The sequence below is a fragment of the Phyllopteryx taeniolatus genome, chromosome 6 (genome assembly GCF_024500385.1).
Source record: "Phyllopteryx taeniolatus isolate TA_2022b chromosome 6, UOR_Ptae_1.2, whole genome shotgun sequence".
Taxonomy (NCBI): domain Eukaryota; kingdom Metazoa; phylum Chordata; class Actinopteri; order Syngnathiformes; family Syngnathidae; genus Phyllopteryx; species Phyllopteryx taeniolatus.
Genome location: NC_084507.1, coordinates 8,231,569 through 8,254,750, shown reverse-complemented (window position 1 = coordinate 8,254,750; position 23,182 = coordinate 8,231,569). Strand labels below are relative to the sequence as shown.

Below are 23,182 nucleotides of genomic sequence, written 5' to 3'. Positions count from 1 at the left end.
TGGGGTTGAGGACGCGTTCATGGATGTTTCCCATTAATGTCTGATGTGTTTACTCGTAGATGATGGAAGGAACATGGCCATCCTCATTGGCTGTGTGATCGGGGCCTTCTTTGGTACCATCCTGGTATTGGCTTTGTGTTTCATATTTCTGCAGAGATCTGAGGCCTTCCAGAAATGTTTCTGTAAGTTGAGGCTTGAATCCTAATTTACTCCGTCTTGTTTACTCTATCAGGAACTACGCTGACCAATTATCTTAGACTCACTGATCATTCAAAGTTCTTTAAGTTGTGATGTTTTTTTTTCCCTTGTAGGGGGTAAGGAAGAAGAAGATGACACATTCTCAATCATATCCAAGGATATGAGAAAGCAGAAGGAATGATAAAAAATAATGATAACCTTCAAACTAACAAATGATATAATAAAATCAGAATTAAAACCAATAATCTGTTTAAATGCCAATATGGACTGTTATATATACTATACATGAAACAGTTAAGATGGCAAAAAAATAACAACAGGGTAAACATGTTTTCTGAGGTTTCAGTGACACAACAGTGATGTAAACTATACATGCAAGTGTAATCAGTTCAAATGACTCGTACTTAGAAAGTGCTGAGGGATCACTGAGGGAGTGGAAGAAGTGGGACATTGCATGCTCGCGAGCTCTTATGGTGATCAAAATTGGAGGGGGAAATTAGAGCGAGTGCTGTGTTTACTGCCCCCTCATGGAGAAATGTTCTTTTTTTAGCATGAACTAAAATATCATGCTTTGAATGTTTATTTCAATTTGTAATATATAATTGCGATGTGAAGTATTTCCGACCCAGTCTTGTAATGCAATACATAATACAAAAGCATTATTTCTTTAAAACCTTCAAAGTGTCACATGTATGTAAGGCACATTTCATATTATAGGTTGTTTTAGTCGATCTGTTCAATCGTGCGATGAGGGTGATTTTTTTTCATGAATTGAATTACTTTCATTCTTTTATGGGTTTGACAAATTTAGGCCAGTGATGAAAGAATAAGATACTATATGTGCTTCAGTCTGTTTTTTACGGCTGAGTCATCCATCCATCCATCCATTATCTGAGCCGCTTCTCCTCACTTGGGTCGCGGGCGTGCTGGAGCCTATCCCAGCTGTCATCGGGCAGGAGGCGGGGTCCACCCTGAACTGGTTGCAAGCCAATCACAGGGCACATACAAACAGACAACCATTCGCACCTACGGGCAATTTAGAGTCTCCAATTTATGCATGTTTTTGGGATGTGGGAGGAAACCGGAGTGCCCGGAGAAAACCCACGCAGGCACGGGGAGAACATGCAAACTCCACACAGGCGGGGACGGGGATTGAACCCCACACCTCAGAACTGTGAGGCTGACGCTCTAACCAGTCGGATACCGTGCCGCCCGGCTGAGTCAGAAAGTGACAATTAGATAACTTCATATCAGGTGGATATTGGCTGTGCGGTAATTACTATAATTACAACAGGCATAAAGCAGTTTATACAGCTCGGAGGCAAATGTGTCGAGCACCGTGTTTGGTTGGGCTGAGCGTTCCCCCTAGTGGAGATTACCCTTCATCTCTTCAGGCCTTTTTTAAAAAAATAAAAAAATAAAAAAAGATCCAAATCAATAGATCCAAATGTTGGTTCCAGGACTTTTCCAACCACAGAGTGATTCTAAAATTCTACGGCTGCTGCCAAGTGCTTGCAAGTAAGAGTTTATTGCTGCATAGGAGTTTATTGGAACAGCAATTGTGCATGGTCTATGCACAAACACCCGTCAAATCTATCAATTTTCCATGAAAGATGATATACAGTAATCCCTCGTTTATCACCGGGGTTAGGTTCCGGATCACCCCCCACATTGGGTGAAATCTGCGAAGTAGAGACCACATATTTTTGGGGATTATTTATCCATATTTTAAAGCTGTATGAACCTCCCATTATTAATCTTCATCATGCTCCTATTAACCTCTGCAGTACTCTTAGAAACACTTTCTATACGCTTAAATACCTTTTAAACTCTTAAACATACTGTAACACACAGTAGTACTGTACACTATGCATATTTTATTCCTTGTAATAAGTGAATTAATGACTTTTTCTTTTTTTTTTTTTTTTCTTTTTTTCTAGTTTTAATGTTTTAGGCTAGGAAGCGTTTATTTTACCACAATAACATTTCAGCATACCTTTAAAATGCTGCGATATGTCAAATTATGCACAATATGAAAAAGAAAAATCCCCAATGCATTGAATCCTCAATAGGTGAACTGCGATATAGCGAGGAAACACTTCACTTATACTAACAGATGCACGGGCCCCAAAACTAAAAAAAAAAAAAAAAAAGAAAGAGCTGTGCGCAGTACCACTAGATATCAGAACTGGAACTAAACCTCTATTTAGACCAGTATTCATTTGAAAGACGTGTTTTTTCAATTCATCAACTTAAAAAAAAAATGACAACAATGTTGTGTTAGCACACCTTAGTTCTCAGTGGCTCAGTTTGCAATGTGCACTTGGCAAAATGACAAACAAAGACCATGAACCATTACAACACAACCAGAAGATACCAAACACAGAAAGGAAAAACCTTCATGTACTGTGAGCTCATTTCTGAAAGAACAGGAACCTGCGTCTTTTAGAGTAGACCTACTTCATGTCATTGATGTTTATCTGTCCCATGTGTACAATGTATGCGTTCACCTCATTCATTTTAAGGGTAATTATAAAAATTCATTTTTTATTAGCGATAATAAGAAATAGACAATAAACAATGAAATACAGCCACTGTCATTTGATCTTTTTTTATCCGTCATTTGTATTGTAACACCTGTGTTAGACTTACAAATGCACATCAGCGGGAGGGAATTCTCTCTCATCTATTAGTTGATACAGCAGCAATGCAGCATGCAGCAATGTGTTGGTTCAGCTGCTCACTTAAAATATATTTCTGTGTCTTGGGTCCACAAGAATAACCGGTGAGTTTATGTTACCTAGGATTTTGAAGCGATTGGGTTTCACATATAATGTCAGTGAACCTGTTCTAACCCTTTTAGTTTCACTGTTTGGAGACAAACACAGTAAATACCACCATAACAGCACAACTATCGGTGACAGTGTGTGTGTGTGTGTGTGTGGGGGGGGGGGGGGGGGGGGGGGGGGGGTGCACATGTACTGATAACCTCCACTGCTCAGTATGTGTTCTCTCAGTGACATTGATTCAACACCATCATTGTCTTAGGAAACAGTGATTTTGACCACGCACAATAATAGCTAAAGAATAGCCAATTTGGACATACATTTAACAGCAACATGACAAGTCAAACAAAGTGGCTACACATGTACCAGACACTTCATTAGGCACACCAGCACAATCTAATGTGCTTTCTTAAGAAGGGTAATAATGAACATTGATCATGATTGACCCTGTCAAAATATTCATTTAACAATACGATAACTGATTATCTTAGACAGAATGTTTGAGTCAGGTCTTGTGTTGGTGTATTTAATGAAGTGTCTCCTAAGTATGCAACATTTTTTATTTCCCTACACAATAGACTTTATTTTCATATACTGTACATAAGGGAATCAGTGATTAATATAAATATGGTTGGCAGCTTCAGAATTTGCTTAAAGTTGTTAGCTGCAGCCAGAGGCAATTGTCTAGGCTAGGGCCCCAAGCCGAAGGGGGCCTTAGGAGACGGCTGACATTGGGCAAAGACAGTGCAACAACAATGCGCCGCTGTCCGGAACCCCTTCATATGGCCCCTTACTAAATATTGCTTGCTGGTGGGCCCAGAGAGACATTGGCGATATTAGTCCATCTCAACAACATAATGATAACCAGACATTGTAATGACACAGTGGTGTCGTTAGGCCTTTTTTAGGCTTCAGGGACCCTAAAAAGTTTCTTAAGCCCCTAAATGATTTCCATCCATCAATTTTCCGTACCATTTATCCTCACTAGGGTTGCGGACGTGCTGGAGCCTATCCCAGCTATCTTTGGGCGAGAGGCAGGGTACACCCTGAACTGGTCGCCAGTCAATCACAGGGCACATATAAACAAACAACCATTTACGCTCACATTCACACCTACGGGCAATTTAGAGTCTTCAGTCAACCTACCATGCATGTTTTTGGGATGTGGGAGGAAACCGGAGTACCCGGAGAAAACCCACGCAGGCAAGGAGAGAACATGCAAACTCCAAAGCCCGCCCCCCCCCCCCCCCAAAAAAAAAGAAAACAAAAAAGAATAATACAAATTTGGGGGAAAAATCTGAAAGAATTTAAAAAAAATTGAAACAAAATTCACAGACAGGAAAATATCTGGAAAATAACATGGAGAAACGCATCAACTCAAATAAAATTTTAATACAGTGGCCCCCACATATTCACGGTTTGGCATTTGTAAATTCAACTATTCGCACATATTTTGGGGAACCTACCTCCAATTATTCGCATAAACCCCCGCTTAGAGACCAAAAAAAATACAATAAAGCAGTATAACAAAGTGTGAAGGCTTCACTGTACTGCCTTGTGGGATGTGTTCAGATGTGTTGAATATTAATATTTTATATGACATGCTTTCAACAGCTGTTACACGATGTGACGGGCTGGGAAAACAGTGTAGCCTCCAGTGTATGTACAAACGAGTCACCCCTGCATGTCACACACACACGCACATGCGCACGCACACGCACACGCATGCATGCAGGCACGAACACACACACACACAAATAGATATACATGCACGTACACAATAGTTTATACTCTAAACAAAGAGGAGGACCAAGTGCCACAAAATCAGGTGAAAATGAAAATAAAGACTTTAATCCGGGCTGCGGCTTTGCAACATTCAGACAATCTTTTGCACCTCTCTACTCATCTGTTCAGGTAAGCCAAGGTACGGAAGAGCACGGCATTATGGGAGACAGGTTTTTATACGGTGAAAATCCTGTGATTGTAGTTTTGTTGTGAATCTAGTGTTTGGAAAGAAAAAAAGGTAGATTAAAATAATGAGCCTTGATATTATTAAGGGTTAAGAAAATATATATATATTTAATTAGGGTACCTTTAAAATTGGGATTTGGTGTTGTTTATCAGCATTTGTGAGGCATACATGAGACTTGAAAGTCAAAATTCGGAGTGACCTTCACTAATGTCATGCTAGCTGAGAGTCACTATGACCTCCAGACAAAGGTCATGGTGGAAGATGACTAACAAAACATGCAAAGCAAGGGGATCTTTCTGCCATCATCAATCCAATTATTGAAAGCTAGGAAGAGACGAATTACAAAACTACATATTGTGGAAACAGAAAAGTAACAAAAGGTTTGGCTAACTTCTTAATCCCACCCATTTTTTTTTTTTTAAGTTTACCTTGCTTCCACTTCATTAACAGAATTCTTAAAGATACTTGGAAAGGTCAGTTGGAGTTGATTTCCTAAATAAAACATTTATGTCACAGCTCAAAAAGGTTTTTAACCTTTGTTTATGTTTATATTTTGTCAGTAAAATGTTACACGTAAACACAAAAAAAATAAGTATGTATCTCAGTATCTCAGTGAATTATTTTAAAGTAATACAGCAGGAATGGCTCAACTGTACATGCATGTTTATTTATGCATGAAAACATAAACTTTTTGTTCCACTTCCAAACTTAACTGATTAAAAGAAATGGGAAACAACGGCCCAAAACATTGTGTTTGTTATTGGGTTTTCTTTCAAGATTTCAAGGGGGGGGGGGGGGGGGGGGGTTGTTGCGGTACAGCACATGACTGTGTTTGTCCTGGTGCTTTGGGATTTTTCTTTTATTTGAGAGGTGGAATGAAAGTTGACTGGAAACTTTGCTGTTTATTCTCCAAACATGCAAAATGTATCCCTGCTGACGGGACCCTGACCTCTCACACCACAAGGACGTGCCTCCTGAGGAGTGTGTGCGTGCGTGTGTGTGTGTTTATGCGCTCGCATGTGTAAAACAAGGGCAAAGTCATGAGAACAAAATCGTGTCTCCTATTCAATTTCACAGCCATGTTTTCCTTCGCTCTCATTTTTGTGTCTTAACAGTTCTGAAGATGGGGCATCTCACGTTTGTGGCTGTGATGGCAGGTATAGTGCAAAATACACCTTAAAACATTTTTAATCTATCTAACTCATTACTTAAATTCACATGATTATTAAAGTATCGCATTTCAAGCTAGTACAATAAGAATTTTAAATAATAATAATTAAGAAAGTCGCGGAGCCCCAAGGCGAGCAGGAAATTCCACAATTAACATTTTCTGTTGTTTTGTTTTTTTTGTTTTGTTTTTCTAGTGCTCTTCACTCTCTTCAATGAAACTGAAGCAAGTAAGGAAAAAACTCTGCCCCTGCCTTGGTTTGTCTCTGAGGCTGGTTCTGTGGACAAACTGGTTTGTGGAGAAACTTAACCCTCCTGTGGTACTGAATCATGCTCATATTGACTCATTTTACAGTAAAAAAAAATCCAAGAAGATATTTTCTTTTTAATGACTAAACATGCGGCAGCTCACATTGACCCATTAATATTTTGGGTGATCCAAAGAAACAAACTTAACAGGAGGGTTTAAGGCCAATATTGTGTGTAAATGACGATGACATGGAAATATATATTTCATTTCATATCTATTTAATCTATCTAATTTTGCTAGCCTTCTATATTGAGACCCTTTATGGGAACAAGTGTCAGACTAACATTTTGGTAGTAACTGTTCTGTCTCTCCATGTTCTTGTGTTTGCTCTATAGGTGCATTTGTTTATAGTAAGTACACATCCTCAGCTTCATCTGTTTAAAGGTCTCACCGTGTATATAGTATTACTTCTATAATGAGCATGTTTATGCTCGGGGGTGGGGGTAAAGGTCTATGTTGTTGTACATAACGTAATCAGAAGTAAATGTAATTATTTGAATTGAAATGCTGTACACGTTACAAAGTATGCATCATTGATTAAACAACATGTGTTTTGTAAAATAGAACAATTTGGGACTGAAATGGATTCCTCAGAACCAGAAAAATGGTTGTTGTTGTTGTTGTTTTGACAGACTATGAAAGGCTGCGAATTGCAGGCCTGATTTGTGCCGGCCTTTTAGTCATCGGAGGAGTTGGTATTTTACTGTGTAAGTGCCAAAGTCAAACTATCATTTAACCACTGAAATGTGTTGAAACGTTTAGCTTGAATGATGAATGATTATGGAGTAGTAAAAGTAGCATTATTGACACATTAGTGCTTTTTAATATCACCTTGGATCACTAATAGGGAACCCATCTGGAACAAACACTTTGCTCTTTGGTTAGGTTCGAATCTAACTACAGTGTATGATCGTGCTACTATCCCCTTTAAATAATAAAAAAAAAAAGATGACTTATGAGCATTTAGACACATAAATGCATTTGTGTGAAAGCTTGTCTCTTCTGCAGATGTGGTTTTTTTTTTTCGTAACCTTACTGTGACTGTCTCATTATTAGCACAATAATCATTGACTTCCTTTGACCAAAGTAACCGTAGCTTTCCTTCGCAGACAACAAGTGCTCCAGACGCTCCAAGTAAGATGTCTTTTCTTCCCTTTTAACCGCTTACAATCCAGTCAATGTGCAAACATCCTCCTCCTGGGACCCGATTGTCTGTCTTCTTCCTAAGTCGTCATTCTAACTGCTGCACCTCCCTCCTCTCTTGCTCCCCATTGCAGCAAAGACGATGACAGTGAAATCTGATATGGAACCTGACGAACCGGTTTCCTTGTGGGAGAAGCTCGAGCAGGCAGGACATGGGTGGAGTGGAAATAAAGGGTGGGTGGACATTTGGAGGAAACGCGCCATCTTGGGTAGATCTGCACATTTCGGGGTCGGGGGGAGAATTGGTAAAGAAGTCTGATGTGTTGTTTGTCTTAAGGTGCAAGATCTGAATAATAAATGATCCCTGAATTGTTGTAAGTGTGCAAAGACATACAGAATGCAAACATGTTGTGTAATGACTGCTGTTCCGTCTGATACCATATTGGAAGAATTTGCTACCTTTAGGGGCTTGGTGTTTTGCCAACCTCACCTCCTGCATGTTTGTACAGGGTAGATGTGGTCAAACGTTTCAATAAGAGAAATGAGAAATGAAACAACAACGGTGTATTGAGTGACATTGGATCAAATTTGCTTTCAAAAGTACACACTTTATTTGTAGACTCTTACAGTCAATATTCAATCATTTTAGTGCTACGTAGTATAAGATAACATAACATAAGACATAATACAATAGTAGAAAATTGTAACTAATGCGAACGGATCGACGTTACTGGAGTGACTCGTCCAAGGGAGAGAACTTGACATGTTCGCTCTCGTTAAGCAAACATTTAAAGCGACACGCCCCCTCCGGACTCGTGCGCCTGACCCAGGATCAGCCCGCACGCCCCTCGTCGGTTCGCCCTCAGCCGCTCATGCAACAGCTGAAACTGACCTGGGATCGGGGGACGAGTCCACGGTTCGACGCTCTCGAACTTCCCTTTGCTCCAACGCCTGCCAACCTGTGGAGAAGGGAGTTGACCGACTGAGCGGACAAGAAGCCACGGCGCTTAAGTCGCATGATCTTCCATCGTCAAACTTTTTCTGTTTTTTCCGAGTCCAGCGCTAAGCGTCAAGGGTAAGTTAAAGAGACACACGAGTTGTTGTTGTTGTTGTTTTTAAGCGAGCTTTGTCTCCTCCTTCACTGCACTTCATGAAATGTGCTGATGAAGCTCCATCTTGTGAGCATCTTTAAACTCCGCGGGGCACACTTGAATGGAGCAAAGGCACCTTTTCACACCTTTTGTCGATCGTTACAACACGCTCTGCCTCGTGCTCACGCGACATGTTTTTCCCAAAAAAATGTTACACTACATTTAGAATAAACCGTCTCACACGATGCGCAAACCACCTACAGACTATACACAGTAAAGTCGACTGAAATGGGACTCAAAACAAGTCAATGACTTTGTCCGGGCCTCTATTCGCATCTTCATGTCTTCTTCTTTTATTGTGACACAACGAACTTTAATCTGCACAATTGTTATCACATTGAACAGGCATAACCGCTCGATTCTGAAATTGTGCGCGTGTGAAAAGGCCACCTGATAAAAGTCGTGCTGATAACATTTAGCTACGAGCTACTGTGGCAGTAAATATGTGTCCTTCACATGAATATGCGTTCTTGAGAAGATATAACAGCGATAAATGACAATGGATATGCGTTGCTCATGTTTATATTTAGAGTTAATGAGTATTTTACCTGAAATATTACTCAACCCCAAGTTATTAATGCAATTAATGCTCTTCATTATCACATGGGATCATTGGAAACGTAATTTCCTCACGCTCATGGCGGAGTTTTCATGAATGATTTGAGCAACTCGTTCTAATCGGACAGTTCAGAACACTGGGGAATTTATTGCTGATATTAATGCACCATGAAATATGTGCTGCAGATTTACAATCTTGAGCTCAATAATTTAATAGAAGAGGAAAACAGAGGGACTCTAACGTCATATATTACTTCAGTCACACATAACTATATGGATTATATGTTACATGTACATTATTTCTTGATTAAGTGTCCATGCATGCAGCTCTTTGCAACTGTAAATGAAAGTTGAAGGGAAGAAAAATAAAACAATAATAACTGTGGCAAATTCGGTTCCTGAAACAGAATACAGTACTATTCCCTCGTTTAATGCGGAGGTTATGTTCCAGAAAACACCTGCAATAGATGAGACCAATTATTTATTGCATATTTATATAAATTAAAGTTAAACGCTAAATGTTGCTCTTTACTTGTATTTGTTCCATATTGTTGGCCCAACCAGTTCTGTATTGTTCCACATCGTTACGAGTGTGTAGGCCTGTCACGGTAAAGATTGTTTTAAGATTATATATTTTCTCAAAAACTATTACGATAAATTATAATATTCTTGTTTTTTAAATGCCTCTGTAATCATGAAAAATAAGGCCCCCCCTTAATATTTTTGATCATTTGTTTTATTTTCTTGCTTTTAAAACAGTATTGTTGTTATTATTATTATTATTTCCTTTCTTGTTTGTCTATTAAATTGTTTTACTTTCGTCTGTGATATGGATCCCCCTGGGTCTGAAATGAATAATAAAGAGCTGCAAGACAAGCCTGGTTTACATGGTTTACATTCTAAATCCGATTATAATCGGTTTAGAAACCCAAACCGAGTGAAAATGCTTCAAATAAAACCTCAATCGGAATCAACAGGCCGAATCTGAATGGAATTTCATTCCGTTTCACAGGGTTGGACTATTCATTTTAACAAACTGTTCAGAAGTAAATTTTCGCCATCCGTAGTAGGAAGGCTCTGTCTGCGCATGCTCCGTCTCGACGTAAATGCGCGGTGACGTCATCGTTTACCCAAGGTGTAAATATGGCTGCTCCCAACGGAGCTCGTATGCGACGGAGATCTTGTTTTTAACTACTTATACGTTGTTTTCATCACTTTTTTTTTTTTTTTTAAATAATCGTATAAAAACAATCCCAACTACTGTGCTGAATAGAAGACGGACCTCCATCTTGATAAATGAGACATTTAAGAAGAACTGCGCATGTCACACGGCTGTTCCGATTTAAATGTAGTTTAAAACCTCAACTTTTACCTCAACTCGCTAGCTCGTTAGCTCGCAGGCTAGCTTGTTAGCTCGCGAAAACAAACGGGTAGCTTTCCCTTAATGGTCTCTGTTGTGTGAAACTCCGCGCTGCATCTGGGGAAAGGGTGTGGAGTGGGAAGTATTGGACGGAGCCAACACCGGAAAGTTACCGGTCGGCTCACCACAACAATGACAATTTATCGACTCCAGAAAAAACTATCGTGTCCATTATATTTTATATTTATATATATGTCGATATTGTAATTATCGCGACAAGCCTGCGAGTGTTTGCAATAGCTATACTGTATGTCGGCATTTGTAATTTTATTTCATGAAACATAATGCTTATGCTTATAACAGTATGATTGAGAATGTGGTCAGCTCGTCTGCCTCACAGTCAGAGGTTCTGCGTTTGAATCTTTCTCTGTGAAGTTTGCATGTTCTGTCTTCCTCACACATTCCAGAAACATACATGGTAGGTTAATAAATACGCAATTGACCATAGGTGTGGTTTGTTTGTTATGTACCATGTGATTGGCGGGCAGCCAGTCCTGGATGCACCCCCGCCTCTTGCCCAAAGTCAGCTGTGATTGGCTCCAGATCATCTGTGACCTTGAACAGGATACACAGTAGAAAATGGATGGACTGATGGATGAATGCTTACAATATCTATCAGTATTGTTTTACTCTAGCAGTATGGAGCATGTGTTAATCTTTGTACTTCTCAGTGACGATCACATTCAAGGTGAAACTACAAACATCTAAGTCTCACAAGTCTAAAAGTGGAAAAGCTCTTTTGGGTTGCTGAGATTTAAATGCACCACATCACTTTTCAAGTGACCACAGAAGAGGGAGGTAGAGAGGGGAGAAAGCAGTGACAGACAGCTTTATCTTTCCTTGCCCAGATGAGACAGACTCTCCCCTCTTCTGTCCTTGCATGACTGCAGACAGAAAGAAAAGTAGTGCTTAGGAAAGAGCGGTCAGGAGAGGACATCCTCATAGGGAGGGGCACTTGCCCCTAATCACTTTTCCCAACATCAACGTCACTGAATTTAGAAACGTTTACATACCAGAATAGACTCGTTTTGAGCGATGCATCCATGACCTTCCCCATAAATACGTTGCTCTATACATGTGAAGATTTATTTTTTCCACACAAAAAGTTTGATGAGACATTTTGAGAATTAAGTCATATTATTATAAGCATAAACAAATACTCCTACATTAAAATGAGGACTGTTGGCGATCTTGTCAAGTTGTAAAAGTTTTACAAATAATGAAATCCTAACTATGAAACCATCATCATGAGCATAACAGTGTGATTGTAACATTTGTGTCTTGGAGAAAGAACTAGACTGAAATGTCCTTTTATTTGGTTTGGTCAATCATTTAAAGATTATTCCATTGACTTTATTGTGTGTCGAGAATGACAGTTGCTCCATTTTTTGGTTGACATTCACCTGTTGACTTGAGTCTTGTTATATTACTTTAATCATGGAACATTCTTCTGGGTGTTTTTTTCTGTTTTGGTTCTTCACACGTTAATTCTGTTAACTTTGACTTTTATCTCCGAAAATTACAACTTTATACTGAAGAGAAGTTGTGATGGCTGTAGTCGTATGGTGGTGAGCATCAAGACTCAGTGCTAGCACTCCTGAGTGTGACTCACTACCTCAGTATGCTCCACTCCCTTTTTTCCTCATTCCCTCTTTCCTATGACACTGCATCTCTCTTTCCTTTCACAACTGCTCCCTCCCTTTTTCTCCTTGCCTCACTCAATCATTCCCTCAGGATGACACTTTTCTCTTCTTTATGTAATTGTATCTTTGCTATATTGTTGTATAATGTATGTCATTTAGCTTAGTAAGTACATCTGTTTCTCAGGCTTGTGTCAAAAGCTGGAATCCAATGCTTCTAATTTGGGAATAAAACATGTCACAGAACAAGAGCTGTCTTTGTAGTGCACTACAGGAACACACACACACGCTCACATACCGGTCCAGTGTTCAAGTGGGTGGGTGTAATGATGAAAAAATAGAAACGACAATGTGACTCAGACATTGTGCACAACACATTCCATAAATCACCACATCCCGCACACACAACGTCGAGGAATCATAAACATTTGGAAGAGATGAGGGCAATTTATTTACAGCAGTCGATCAACACTGTGTTCTTGTACAGTACGTATGTAAATGAATGTGTGTGATGTTAACTTGGTCAGATGGGAGTAACTATATTGAAATGAAAGGCCTTTTCTCTACATTTATCTATGCTGACTGACTTACCGCAAACCTTTTAAACTGTTTTTGTACACCTGGAAATACTGCTGCGCAGTATGGACAAAATGTTACAACATATATCCCAATTTAGGTCATGTATATCCTAACAATATCCATCCACCCATCCATTTTCTATATCACCTATCCTAATTCACATCACAATATAGTGTTTCCTTAAGATAAAATGAAATTAATGGCAATTTTCTATAATCCTGTGTTTCCTTTTTTTAATAAAACAATAATTTTATAGGGCGGCACGGTGAATGACTGGTTAGCACATCTGCCTCACAGTTCTGAGGACGCGGGTTCAAATCCGACCTCCCCTGCGTGGACTTTGCATGTTCTCCCCGTGCCTGTGTGGGTTTTCTCCGGGTACTCCGGTTTCCTCCCACATCCCAAAAACATGCATGGTCGGTTAATTGAAGACTCTAAATTGTCCGTAGGTGTGAATGGTTGTTTGTTTATACTGTATGTGCCCAGCAATTGGCTGGTGACCAGTTCAGGGTGTACCCCACCTCTCGCCCAAAGATAGCTGGGATAGGCTCCAGCACACCCAAGATCCTAGTGAGGATAAGCGGTATGGAAAATGGATGGATGGATGGATTGATTATTTTAAATCGAAAACACAATCAAATGAATTTTTTAAAAGATGAATAAAAATACAATAAAAACACGAATCTCCAGTGGAAATATACCTTTCAAAAAGGCTCGTAGTACAACCAGTTGTCAAGGAATGTACACTGCTGTTGTGTACATTGTAAAGTAGTGTAATATAAAATGTTTACGTCCATGCGCCTGTAGCAGTACTGTAAAAATGAGTATTTGCGGGAGATGCAAACAGGCTACCTCAAAGTAGTAGCATTGCTGCATTTACATTAACTTTCATTCATTGGTATTACAATGTTTGTGTATCCTCCAATGTGTAGAGCGTTCGATGTCACACAAAAACTCACAAACACTCTCTTGGAGCACAGATGCCAGCTCGCCGCTGTGCAAGAGTACGTGAGTCAAAACTCGCTCCTCGAAAACCTTAAGAGTAACGTTAGCTGGTGGGTTAGCAGCTCACCCAGCTAGTTAGCGCACTCGACACGACATCAGTCAACCCATTTTTAATCCAATTATTACATTTGTACAACAGCTGGATTTAGTCATGCCTGGAGAGTGAGGCACAAGGGGAAAGGCGACTGTTGTTGGGCTACGCTTTAGGACGTTACATTAGATGAGCAACAGAGCTAACCTGATATCCCACATATCAAAATAACAATATAAATGATAGAGGATTATATCATACAGTAGACATTTTAATATTGCGTTACGATACATGTCGTATCACACAGATCTACCTGTCAGCATAAAGCAACTTGTCATACGACGTCATGCAATGTTGTACATCGACTCAAAGGACTTCAAAGGGTTTTTACAGCTTTACTAATAGTTTAACTTGACTAGCAGAGTAAATGAGAGCAAGACTGGTTTGACTGAAGCCACATTTCCATTACTTGGTACATTTCAGTTCAGCACGCCACAGCACATTTGAAATGGTAAACTCTAATCCGGTTTGTGTTTCCATTGCGAGGTGTGTCAGGCCAATGGCAGTAGCTGCCTTACTTAAACAGTGACATCATTGTAGCTCGACACAGTGTAACTCATCAATGAATTCACTCAAGAAAAGTAAACAAAGAGCAACAATGGATGACATCCAAAATTCTGTTTCTTCACTTTTTCTTCCTCTTTGGTTATGTGGCTGCTTATTACAAGAAGAAGACAACCTTTGTTTAAGGTTGAGGTATAGTTAAGTGCTGTTATAGTTTGAGCATTAGCCATGGGTGGCGGACTGTAGATAAAGGGTTGAATGAATACAGAGACAACAAACAAAAGAGACTGAAAACGGAAAAAGAACAAAAAGGCGCAGTTGGAGACAGGCAGAGCAGCATTGGCGAGCTTGAACAGAGAAGTCTTTTTTTCAACGGGCCCAGTAGAAGTGTCTCCACGGGCAGTTTGGGCCCAGGGGAGGACAAACTAATGTCAAATATGGCTGTTTGGATACATTATACAGGGCCCTATGAAATATTGTTATTATTTTTACTTTTTTCAAGATTGCAGTCCTTTTTTGGAGAAATTCCATTTATTTTATTTGTTTGTTTTTCTACAATGCACTTAAGATGATACACACACATTTCTAAACTTATAAATACTACGAATACTAACTTCACCCCCACATATGAATAGCTTTTTTTATTGATTTTAGCACCATTTGGGGCCTTCTTGCAATGTAAAGATGATCCATATCATGGCATCTCGAATCAAACTGCTGTAGACTGCACACGTCCCTTTCAGTGGGACGTCTAAATTTCAATGGCCCTACGGTGCTACAGTTTGTAATTATGTCCTCGTCATTTAAGTAAAAAAAAAAAAAAAAAGTCTTTTGTTACTTCACTGTCTTAATCTTAACAGCTGGTAAATTATTTTTACGCGTGTATGACAGTTGTGTTCCTCATAATTTGTAAAGTAACACAAATACTTCCTAATGGTGACAGTTTGATCCTGAAGCAGATTATTTCTAATTTGAATTTTTTTTCTTCAAAATCAGAACAAATCTGAAGTCTTGGAACTGGCCGGGCTCGACCTCTGAAGTTCCGGTGTATTCAAATGTACAATTTGAACTCTCGCATCCTGCAGCCTCCACCTTGAACTAACATTCATTTGATTGCATCATTTGATCTTCAGACAAGAGGAGCAAGGCGCCATCACTTCTAGCCCGCTCACCCTATGCACTTTCTTTGTCCTCCTACCTCCTGTCTCACACCCGCTCACCCTTTTCGTTCTCCCACCTTCAGTTTGCCCCCTGGGTGTTCTCTTCTCTCCCTGCCCTTCCCTCTCCTGTTTCAGTCTCAACAGTCTGTCTCCTCCTCATCACGATCCTCTATGCGTGCACTCTCTCTCCAGAGGTAAACCGTCCTCTTGTGGTTGTTGGCTTGTTTCCCATCCTGGACATTCCCGTTGCCTCGTCGTGGGTTGCTGTGGAGAGGCACCAGGAGAGAAGCACTTGCCCTGCTCTTCTCTTCTTTTTTCCTGCCAGGCTTCAAATACCAGCTGCAGAGCCCTTTTTTTCTCCATATACCTTTATTTCCACCCAGAGCTAAGCTTTGTATGTACTTATATTTTCACATAGTCATCATAATAGTGACCTACATCTTCAATTAATATACAGTATGTGCCCATAGAATACTACAGACCGAACTCAAAGTGAGTGCATGTTTACAGACATTATCATAGCGATTAAAATATGAACATATGTAAACGCTGCAAGGACACAGGCACAGGTGTGTTTGCTCTTTAGTTAAGAGAGCTGTGAGTGGAAAAGTGCAGTCGCGGAAAATCTCTGCAGTGATGCAGAAGGTGTTTGTGTTACATTCTGCTGTGTTGTCATCGTTGCGTAGACACGGAGCGACTCCGAAACGCTGTGGGATCGAATTGCAGTTTAAAAAGACTTGTGTGGTAATAATGACGTAAAAGTTCACATCCATACATACAACCCCAGTTCCAATGAAGTTGGGACGTTGTGTTAAACATAAATAAAAACAGAATACAATGATTTGCAAATCATGTTCAACCTGTTTAATTGAATACACTACAAAGACAAAATATTTAATGTTCAAACTGATAAACTTGATTGTTTTTAGCAAATAATCATTAACTTAGAATTGTTCTTGTCTTTGTAGTGTATTCAATTAAATATAGGTTGAACATGATTTGCAAATCATTGTATTCTGTTTCTATTTATGTTTAACACAACGTCCCAACTTCATTGGAATTGGGGTTGTGCATTCATTATGAAGACATTAGAAAATAGGATTAAAATACAGACAAGAATAACCTTTGAAGGGTTAGTGCAGTTTAACAATGTTGTCATGGATTTGTCTGTCAGCCAGGAAAGCTAATTTGTAAAAAGAAATATTTGGATGGCAGCAGCAGATCGCGATATGTCCTTGGGGACATGCATTAAATGTAATAAACCCTAAGTTAAAAAAAGACAAAAAACAAGACAAGGCTTTCACATGGCTTCAATGTCATGCATTACCCTGGATTTATTTTGTTCCATTAACAACAGATCATATTTCTGCTTTTGTCTCATATTGTGCTTCTCCATAGTTGTACAAATGACTTGCCTGGGAGAGAGAGTCAGACACATTTGAAAGTTTGATTGGTATTTAAGAGAATATATAAAAGACTATCCCTTTCAACGTAATCACGTTTCTGGCACGGCACAAATATTGGCAAACGTGGTTATTGGTACCATGGTTACTGGAGAGATAATATCATTTTCCACAGAAAAACACAACTGGGCACTTGTTCATTTGACCAGCAGATATGCAGCAGCTCCAAATCAACTTTTCATTGTCTTAGTGGTAATAATGAAGTGGGCTGCACCAAACATATGAAAAGTAAATGAGTATTTTCACACGAGAGCAAGGAATTAGGCAGCCGGGTTCAGAATCCACAGCATCCACAAAACAGAACAGACAACACCAAAGATCTAGCAAGCCTTCACCAAATAGTGTAGCCTCAAACAAAGCTATGAGACACAGCTGTTGAGAACGCAACAGCAGACTGGGAGCTGATTGGCTAATGAGACATGAGAGAAACAAATAAGAGTAAAACCTTAAGAGGGAATAGTCCAAAATTAAAAACAACACTAGCATCCTCAGGAAAGAGCAATCCACATCGGACGAAGGCATCTGTTCTTCACACATGCATTGATCACACAGAGCGACACACAACTGTCGCAGTCAGTCGTCCATGTGTTACATATTGTTGCTAAAATTGGGTTTAAAATCAATATCTGCATTTGTCTTGCAGGTAAAACCTCAACAAGCGTGAAGATGTCAAAGATCTGTGCTTTGGTGTTCATCACAAGTGAGTCAAAGTAATTACACTTCTGTAATCCAAGATTTGCCAGAACAATATAGTCTGAATAATTATAAATTAATAATCGGGAAGAAGTAGAAGCACAAATATTAAATAACATGCTCACAGGAAAAGAAATGTAGTATTCTGAGGGTAGTGGGAGTTTTTATGTGTGCAGTATTATGCAAATGACGCCACGGTGACTTGACAAAATGTTTTACTTACTACAAGTGAGGTAAACTGTGTCAAGCCTAGCTCGGGATTTGAAGATAATGTTTGCTTTGTCTGGAGGGCAGTGTACTTATTTGACATTATGGAATTTGTCTAATATTTTATCAACTCTTACATTGTGTTTTTGCTATAAACAGTCTTCTGATATAAAAATACATATACTTCTATATTTGTCTCATAATGCGAATATGTGTTTCTCCCATCTCTTGCAGGTATCTCCCTGGTGTTTGCTGAAGAACAGAAGTGTAAGAACATCTGACTCCTGATAGATTTTTGCCCAAAAAAAATCCACTTTATGTGAAGGTTTAAGTAAAGTGACCTCTATATTCTGTTCTAAATATGCATAAAATGCACATTGCAATGTCTTGACACAGCGGTGGTCAATCATTAGTGAGGGAATCAAACTAGGCCATAGTGTATGCTCATCTCACATTGAACTGTTGACTTTCATGGTCCTGCTTGATATTTGAATGGTTAGATGTGTGTCAGAAAGGCTCCAGGGCTAGTGTCACAGAACATATACCGTATTTTCCCGACCATAAGGCGCCCCGCATTAAAAGCCGCAGTCTCAGTTACGGTGTCTGTCTCTGTATTTAACACATATATAAGGCGCCCCGCATTATTGGGTGCAGGCATGGTAAAACATACGCTAGCTTAAAACATACGGTAGCATGCATGCACGCTAAAACAGTGTTTTTAAAAGGGCAGCGGGAGCAAAACTGAGTTTGGTTGTACTTTAAGTGTTTAACAATGTACTCATGTAATTTTTTGATCAATCCTCATCCACAAATCCATCAAAGTCCTCGTGTTCTGTATCCGAAATGAACAGCTGGGCAAGTTCTCCAAACACAGCAGGTTCCCTCTCGTCATTGTCGGAGTCAGTCTCGTTGCCGTGCGGCTCCTCAGAAATGATGCCGGCTTTTACGAAAGCTCGAACAACAGTGCAAGCAGACACATTAGCCCGAGCATCCACAATCCATTCACAAATTGTGGCGTAACTCGCCCGGTGCTGCCTCCTAGTCTTAGTAAAGCTGTGTTCGCCATCTGTCATCCATGGCTCCCACGCCGCTCACTTCACTTTGAACGCCCTGTTTACACGGATGTCCAGGGGTTCGTCAAGCCTCCCGGAATGATGGCAAGCTCCGAGTTATTGCACGCAGTCGAATGGTAACTGTAGAGACGCTTCTCCCGGCTGTTCTTTGCTCATTAATCCATTGCTCGAGTTGGTCTTCCAACTCTGGCCACCTCGCCTTGTTTCCGCCGAAACTCAGCTTCGTCTTCTTGACTTGGCGAAGCTCGTTTTTCTGCTTCCTCCACTTGCGAACCATGGATTCGTTGATCTTGAATTCTCTCGCGGCTGCTCGATTCCCATGTTCCTCCGTGTAACTGATAGCTTCCAGTTTAAACTGTGCTTCGTAAGCGTGTCTCTTTGTAGCTGCCATTTTCGGGGGTACTTAGCCAAACAGATGTTGTTTTGCACAATGCACACCCCGGCACTACATACCTACTGGGGGCGTGGCTTTAGCATCCTCCTTCACGCACCCTTCCCCCTTTACGTCCGAATGCTGTCCTCAGCCACGTCCGCCTTTCCTCTATATAAGCAGCATGTCGGCAGGAAAAGCTCCCAGTCAGTCAAGCGGTCAAAAAAAAGTCAAGCGGCACGCTCGTCACACAACAACATTTATAGATGTTGGAACTCGGTGCACACATAAGGCGCGCCGCATTATAAGGCGCCCCATTATTTTGGAGAAAATGTAAGACTTTTAAGTGCGCCTTGTGGTCGTGAAAATACGGTATTTGAAATACAAACTCCAAGTTTTCTCCTGAGAAGTAATCCCCCTAGATTCTAACAAATGTTCTCAGTCTTCATGGACTCCTGCAAGGAGACCTTCTTTAAAATTACTCCCCTTGTTGACCCCCTTGAGCTTGGGAAACGGGAGGAAAAAAAATCACGTGGAGCCAGGTCGGGTGAGTAGCGAGGTGACTCCAGCAAGGCAATGATCTTCTCGACCAGGAACGGTCATATTCTCAGGGCATTGTGAAAAGGCTCGTTGTCATGGTAAAGCAGCCATAAGTAGCCTGCCAAAACTCACGCCTCTTATTGCGCACTGAACGAAGTCAATACCACTGTAGACCTGCTGGTTGATCCTCTGGCACTCATTGAAGGGAAAAACTTGTAGTTTTTAGTTTGGACTTGAAATAAATATTTTGTGACACCAGTCCTGGAGCTTTAGTGACACACCTCGTATACGTCATGTACCTGATACTCATACCAACTTTGTTTCTGTCTCTACAGCTGAAGATGACCCATTTACCTTTGGTAAATCCTCTTGATCTACAAAATACAATCAAAATCAATATTTATAACCTAATGGTGTGGATCATCTCTATTATTGGGCTTGAGACTTGAAGACAAGAATATCAGAGCCATCGTGTCTCTGGGCACCACGAGAATGGATTTGACATAAGGCTATCATGATGGTCAGACTTTCAGCTTTGAATTGCACTTGGCAGCTGCTCACTGGAACATGCAGGAATTGACCATGAAAAGGGTTGATGCAAGTGAATGAAGCCATGAAATATAAACTCTTTTTTTTTTTTTAGAATTCTTTGTGTAGAGAATACTTAGAGTATAATTATTAAAGTCTAAAATCAAGAAGCACCTTCATTAATGTACGTAAGTTGAGAATTTTCCTCAAGACGGAAACAACTAATTAGGTTATTTGTGGAACATTTGTTTCTATCCTAAGTTTTGGGATTTAGGTCACAATGGTGTAGTGGTGCATTCGCCTGACTTCAGTGCAGGCCACGTGGGTTTAGTTCACACTCTGACGGTGTGATTGTCAGTGTGAAGGGTTGTCCGTCTTTATTTGTGGCATGAAACTGACTGGTGACCAGTCCAGGGTGTAGTCTGCCTTTCACCTGTAGTTATCTGGGATCAACTCCAGCTCCCCATGACCCTGAACAGGATTAAATGTATAGAAAATGGATGGTTGTTGGGATTTTTAAAGTGTAGCTAGTTAAAAAATACTACAAGTACCCACAAAACTAGATTAGTAAACAACTCTTAGACGAATCTGAAGTCGCAGATCAAAGCAGCGCCTAAATGTTCTTCACTTCAGGAAGTTCATCCATCCATCCATTTTCTTTACCGCTTATCCTCACTAGGGTCGGGGGCTGGTGGAGCCCATCCCAGCTGTCTTCGGGCGGGAGGCGGGGTACACCCTGAACCAGTCGCCAGCCAATCGCAGGGCACATAGAAACAAACAACCATTCACACTCACATTCACACCTATGGGAAATTTAGAGTCTCTAATCGACCTACCACGCATGTTTTTGGGATGTGGGAGGAAACCGGAGTGCCCGGAGAACATGCAAACTCCACACAGGCGGGGCTGGGATTTGAACCCCGGTCCCTAGAACTGTGAGGCAGATGTGCTAACCAGTCGTTCACCGTGCCGGCCTTCAGGAAGTTATTGATGATTATTACTTAAGCAATATTTTTGAGTATGCTTCTGTATCACCATATGGAAATCCTGATCTGCACAGACTACCACAGACTGCGTGTTGGGGGTCTGATTCTTGCAGCTGTCCTTTGTCTCATTGGCATTACCATCCTGTTCAGTAAGATGCATAACACACACACATACACCCAGACACTTCTGTGTACACAAATGTATAGACAACAGTCATAAAAAACATTTGTTTTAAATAAATAAATAAAACCTGATGTACCAAATAAAACATACAATTTTCTCTTGGCACAGGTGGCCACTGCAGGTGCAAGTTCAAGCAGGACAAAAGGTGACACTTGCACTTAAACATGTTTATACAATTGCAGTTGAAAATATATGGCAGTAATAATGTGCTATGTCTTGTCTCACTCTGTGCTCATCTCTCTGCAGGAGGAGGGCAGGAAGCAACACTCAGGCAATGCTCACTGACCAAGGTAGTGTATACTAGTCAGCTAGCAGACACATGTCAAATGCCTGCCACCCAAAATTATATATAACTACGCCTAATATCACACTTGAATTCTTAGATGATATACCTACTGTATGTGTAGTAAAATAGACCTCTCCATTCCTGCTAAAATATTGACAATTTTATCACCCATTTTCCAGCCTGCCAAAGTCTAAAGTTATATTTACTCTGGCCATCTGTTTGACTATGAATGGCCTCATGCCACATGCGCTGATACAATGCGGAGAGCAGCTCAATGTTGGCCAGCGATGGCCTGGTCCACACTGTTCAACAGGTGGTGTCTCGCAGGGAAGGGAACAGTGGTGTGAGACAACCAGTTAATGTATAAGGGGAATGGTCAAAGTAGAACAAATATTGCATTGACAGGAAGAGAAAATTAAACAAATGTTAGTTGGTCACCCCTTTGGTGCTGTAAACGCCAAATGTCATACTATTTGTCTTCAGGTCGTGCCTGTGATTGCTAGAAGTTGACAAGAAAGTTCCCGAAGTCAGATATTGCAGAAGCGGCAACGTTTGAGGCCCAAGTACCTCTACTTGGAGATTTTCATTGTTTAGGAAACCAACAGAATATTGTAAGGTGTGGGCTTCTTGTGACTCATTTTTGACTGACAACTGCTCTTTCATGCACTCACCAACACACACTTGCATTTGAAAACTCTTGTACACACATACTTCATAATGCTTTCATATCATTCAATTGAACTTTTTTACATTGTCATAATTATCCATGAGTTTGCATTCAAAGTTTGAATTGATTAAAGTGAAAGTGACCTGTTACACAAACCAAGTACCAAAACAGTTCCATATATACGTTGTGCCACTGTATCCCAGTACTCTGTATTGTGTGCGCGTAAATAAAATGTAAAGCTAGACAGTTACTTACTGCAGGCAGCCTAACGCATGTTACATGTATCCATTTCAAATACATCAAATACACATAGTAATAATCATCCATGAGTTACGATATGTTAAGTGTTGTGTTAATAATTAATGATAATCTTTTAATGTTCCTATTTAGCTTCTTTGAGCAATGCGGTGGATGTCACCATTCAGAAACAGTCTCTGCCATCTTTCAATTAAAGAATTGCTGAAATGATAACGATGAGAAGCAGTTTCATTTGTGCGTTTA

The 23,182-nt window shown here is 40.2% G+C and overlaps 2 protein-coding genes across 3 annotated transcripts; both read left to right on the top strand.

Moving 5' to 3' along the window:
- The first annotated feature begins 4,736 nt into the window (after positions 1-4,736).
- Positions 4,737-7,950, top strand: fxyd11 (FXYD domain containing ion transport regulator 11). 2 transcript variants are annotated; one of them, XM_061776714.1, is made up of 7 exons: positions 4,737-4,908; positions 6,072-6,113; positions 6,321-6,353; positions 6,769-6,783; positions 7,066-7,140; positions 7,543-7,567; positions 7,711-7,950. In XM_061776714.1, exons 1-7 carry the CDS (start codon positions 4,752-4,754, stop codon positions 7,733-7,735), a joined length of 372 nt encoding a protein of 123 aa, XP_061632698.1. In that variant the 5' UTR covers positions 4,737-4,751; the 3' UTR covers positions 7,736-7,950. The 2 variants fall into 2 exon arrangements, with proteins under 2 accessions (XP_061632698.1, XP_061632699.1); XM_061776715.1 differs by lacking the exon at positions 6,769-6,783.
- Positions 7,951-8,470: 520 nt separating this feature from the next.
- On the top strand, positions 8,471-23,152 carry LOC133479562 (FXYD domain-containing ion transport regulator 3-like). The gene is made up of 8 exons (XM_061776716.1): positions 8,471-8,651; positions 17,791-17,847; positions 18,282-18,314; positions 20,366-20,389; positions 21,619-21,693; positions 21,837-21,873; positions 21,975-22,018; positions 22,498-23,152. The coding sequence occupies exons 2-8, from the start codon at positions 17,814-17,816 to the stop codon at positions 22,515-22,517; spliced, it is 267 nt and encodes an 88-aa protein (XP_061632700.1). The 5' UTR covers positions 8,471-8,651; positions 17,791-17,813; the 3' UTR covers positions 22,518-23,152.
- The last annotated feature ends 30 nt before the right edge of the window (positions 23,153-23,182 follow it).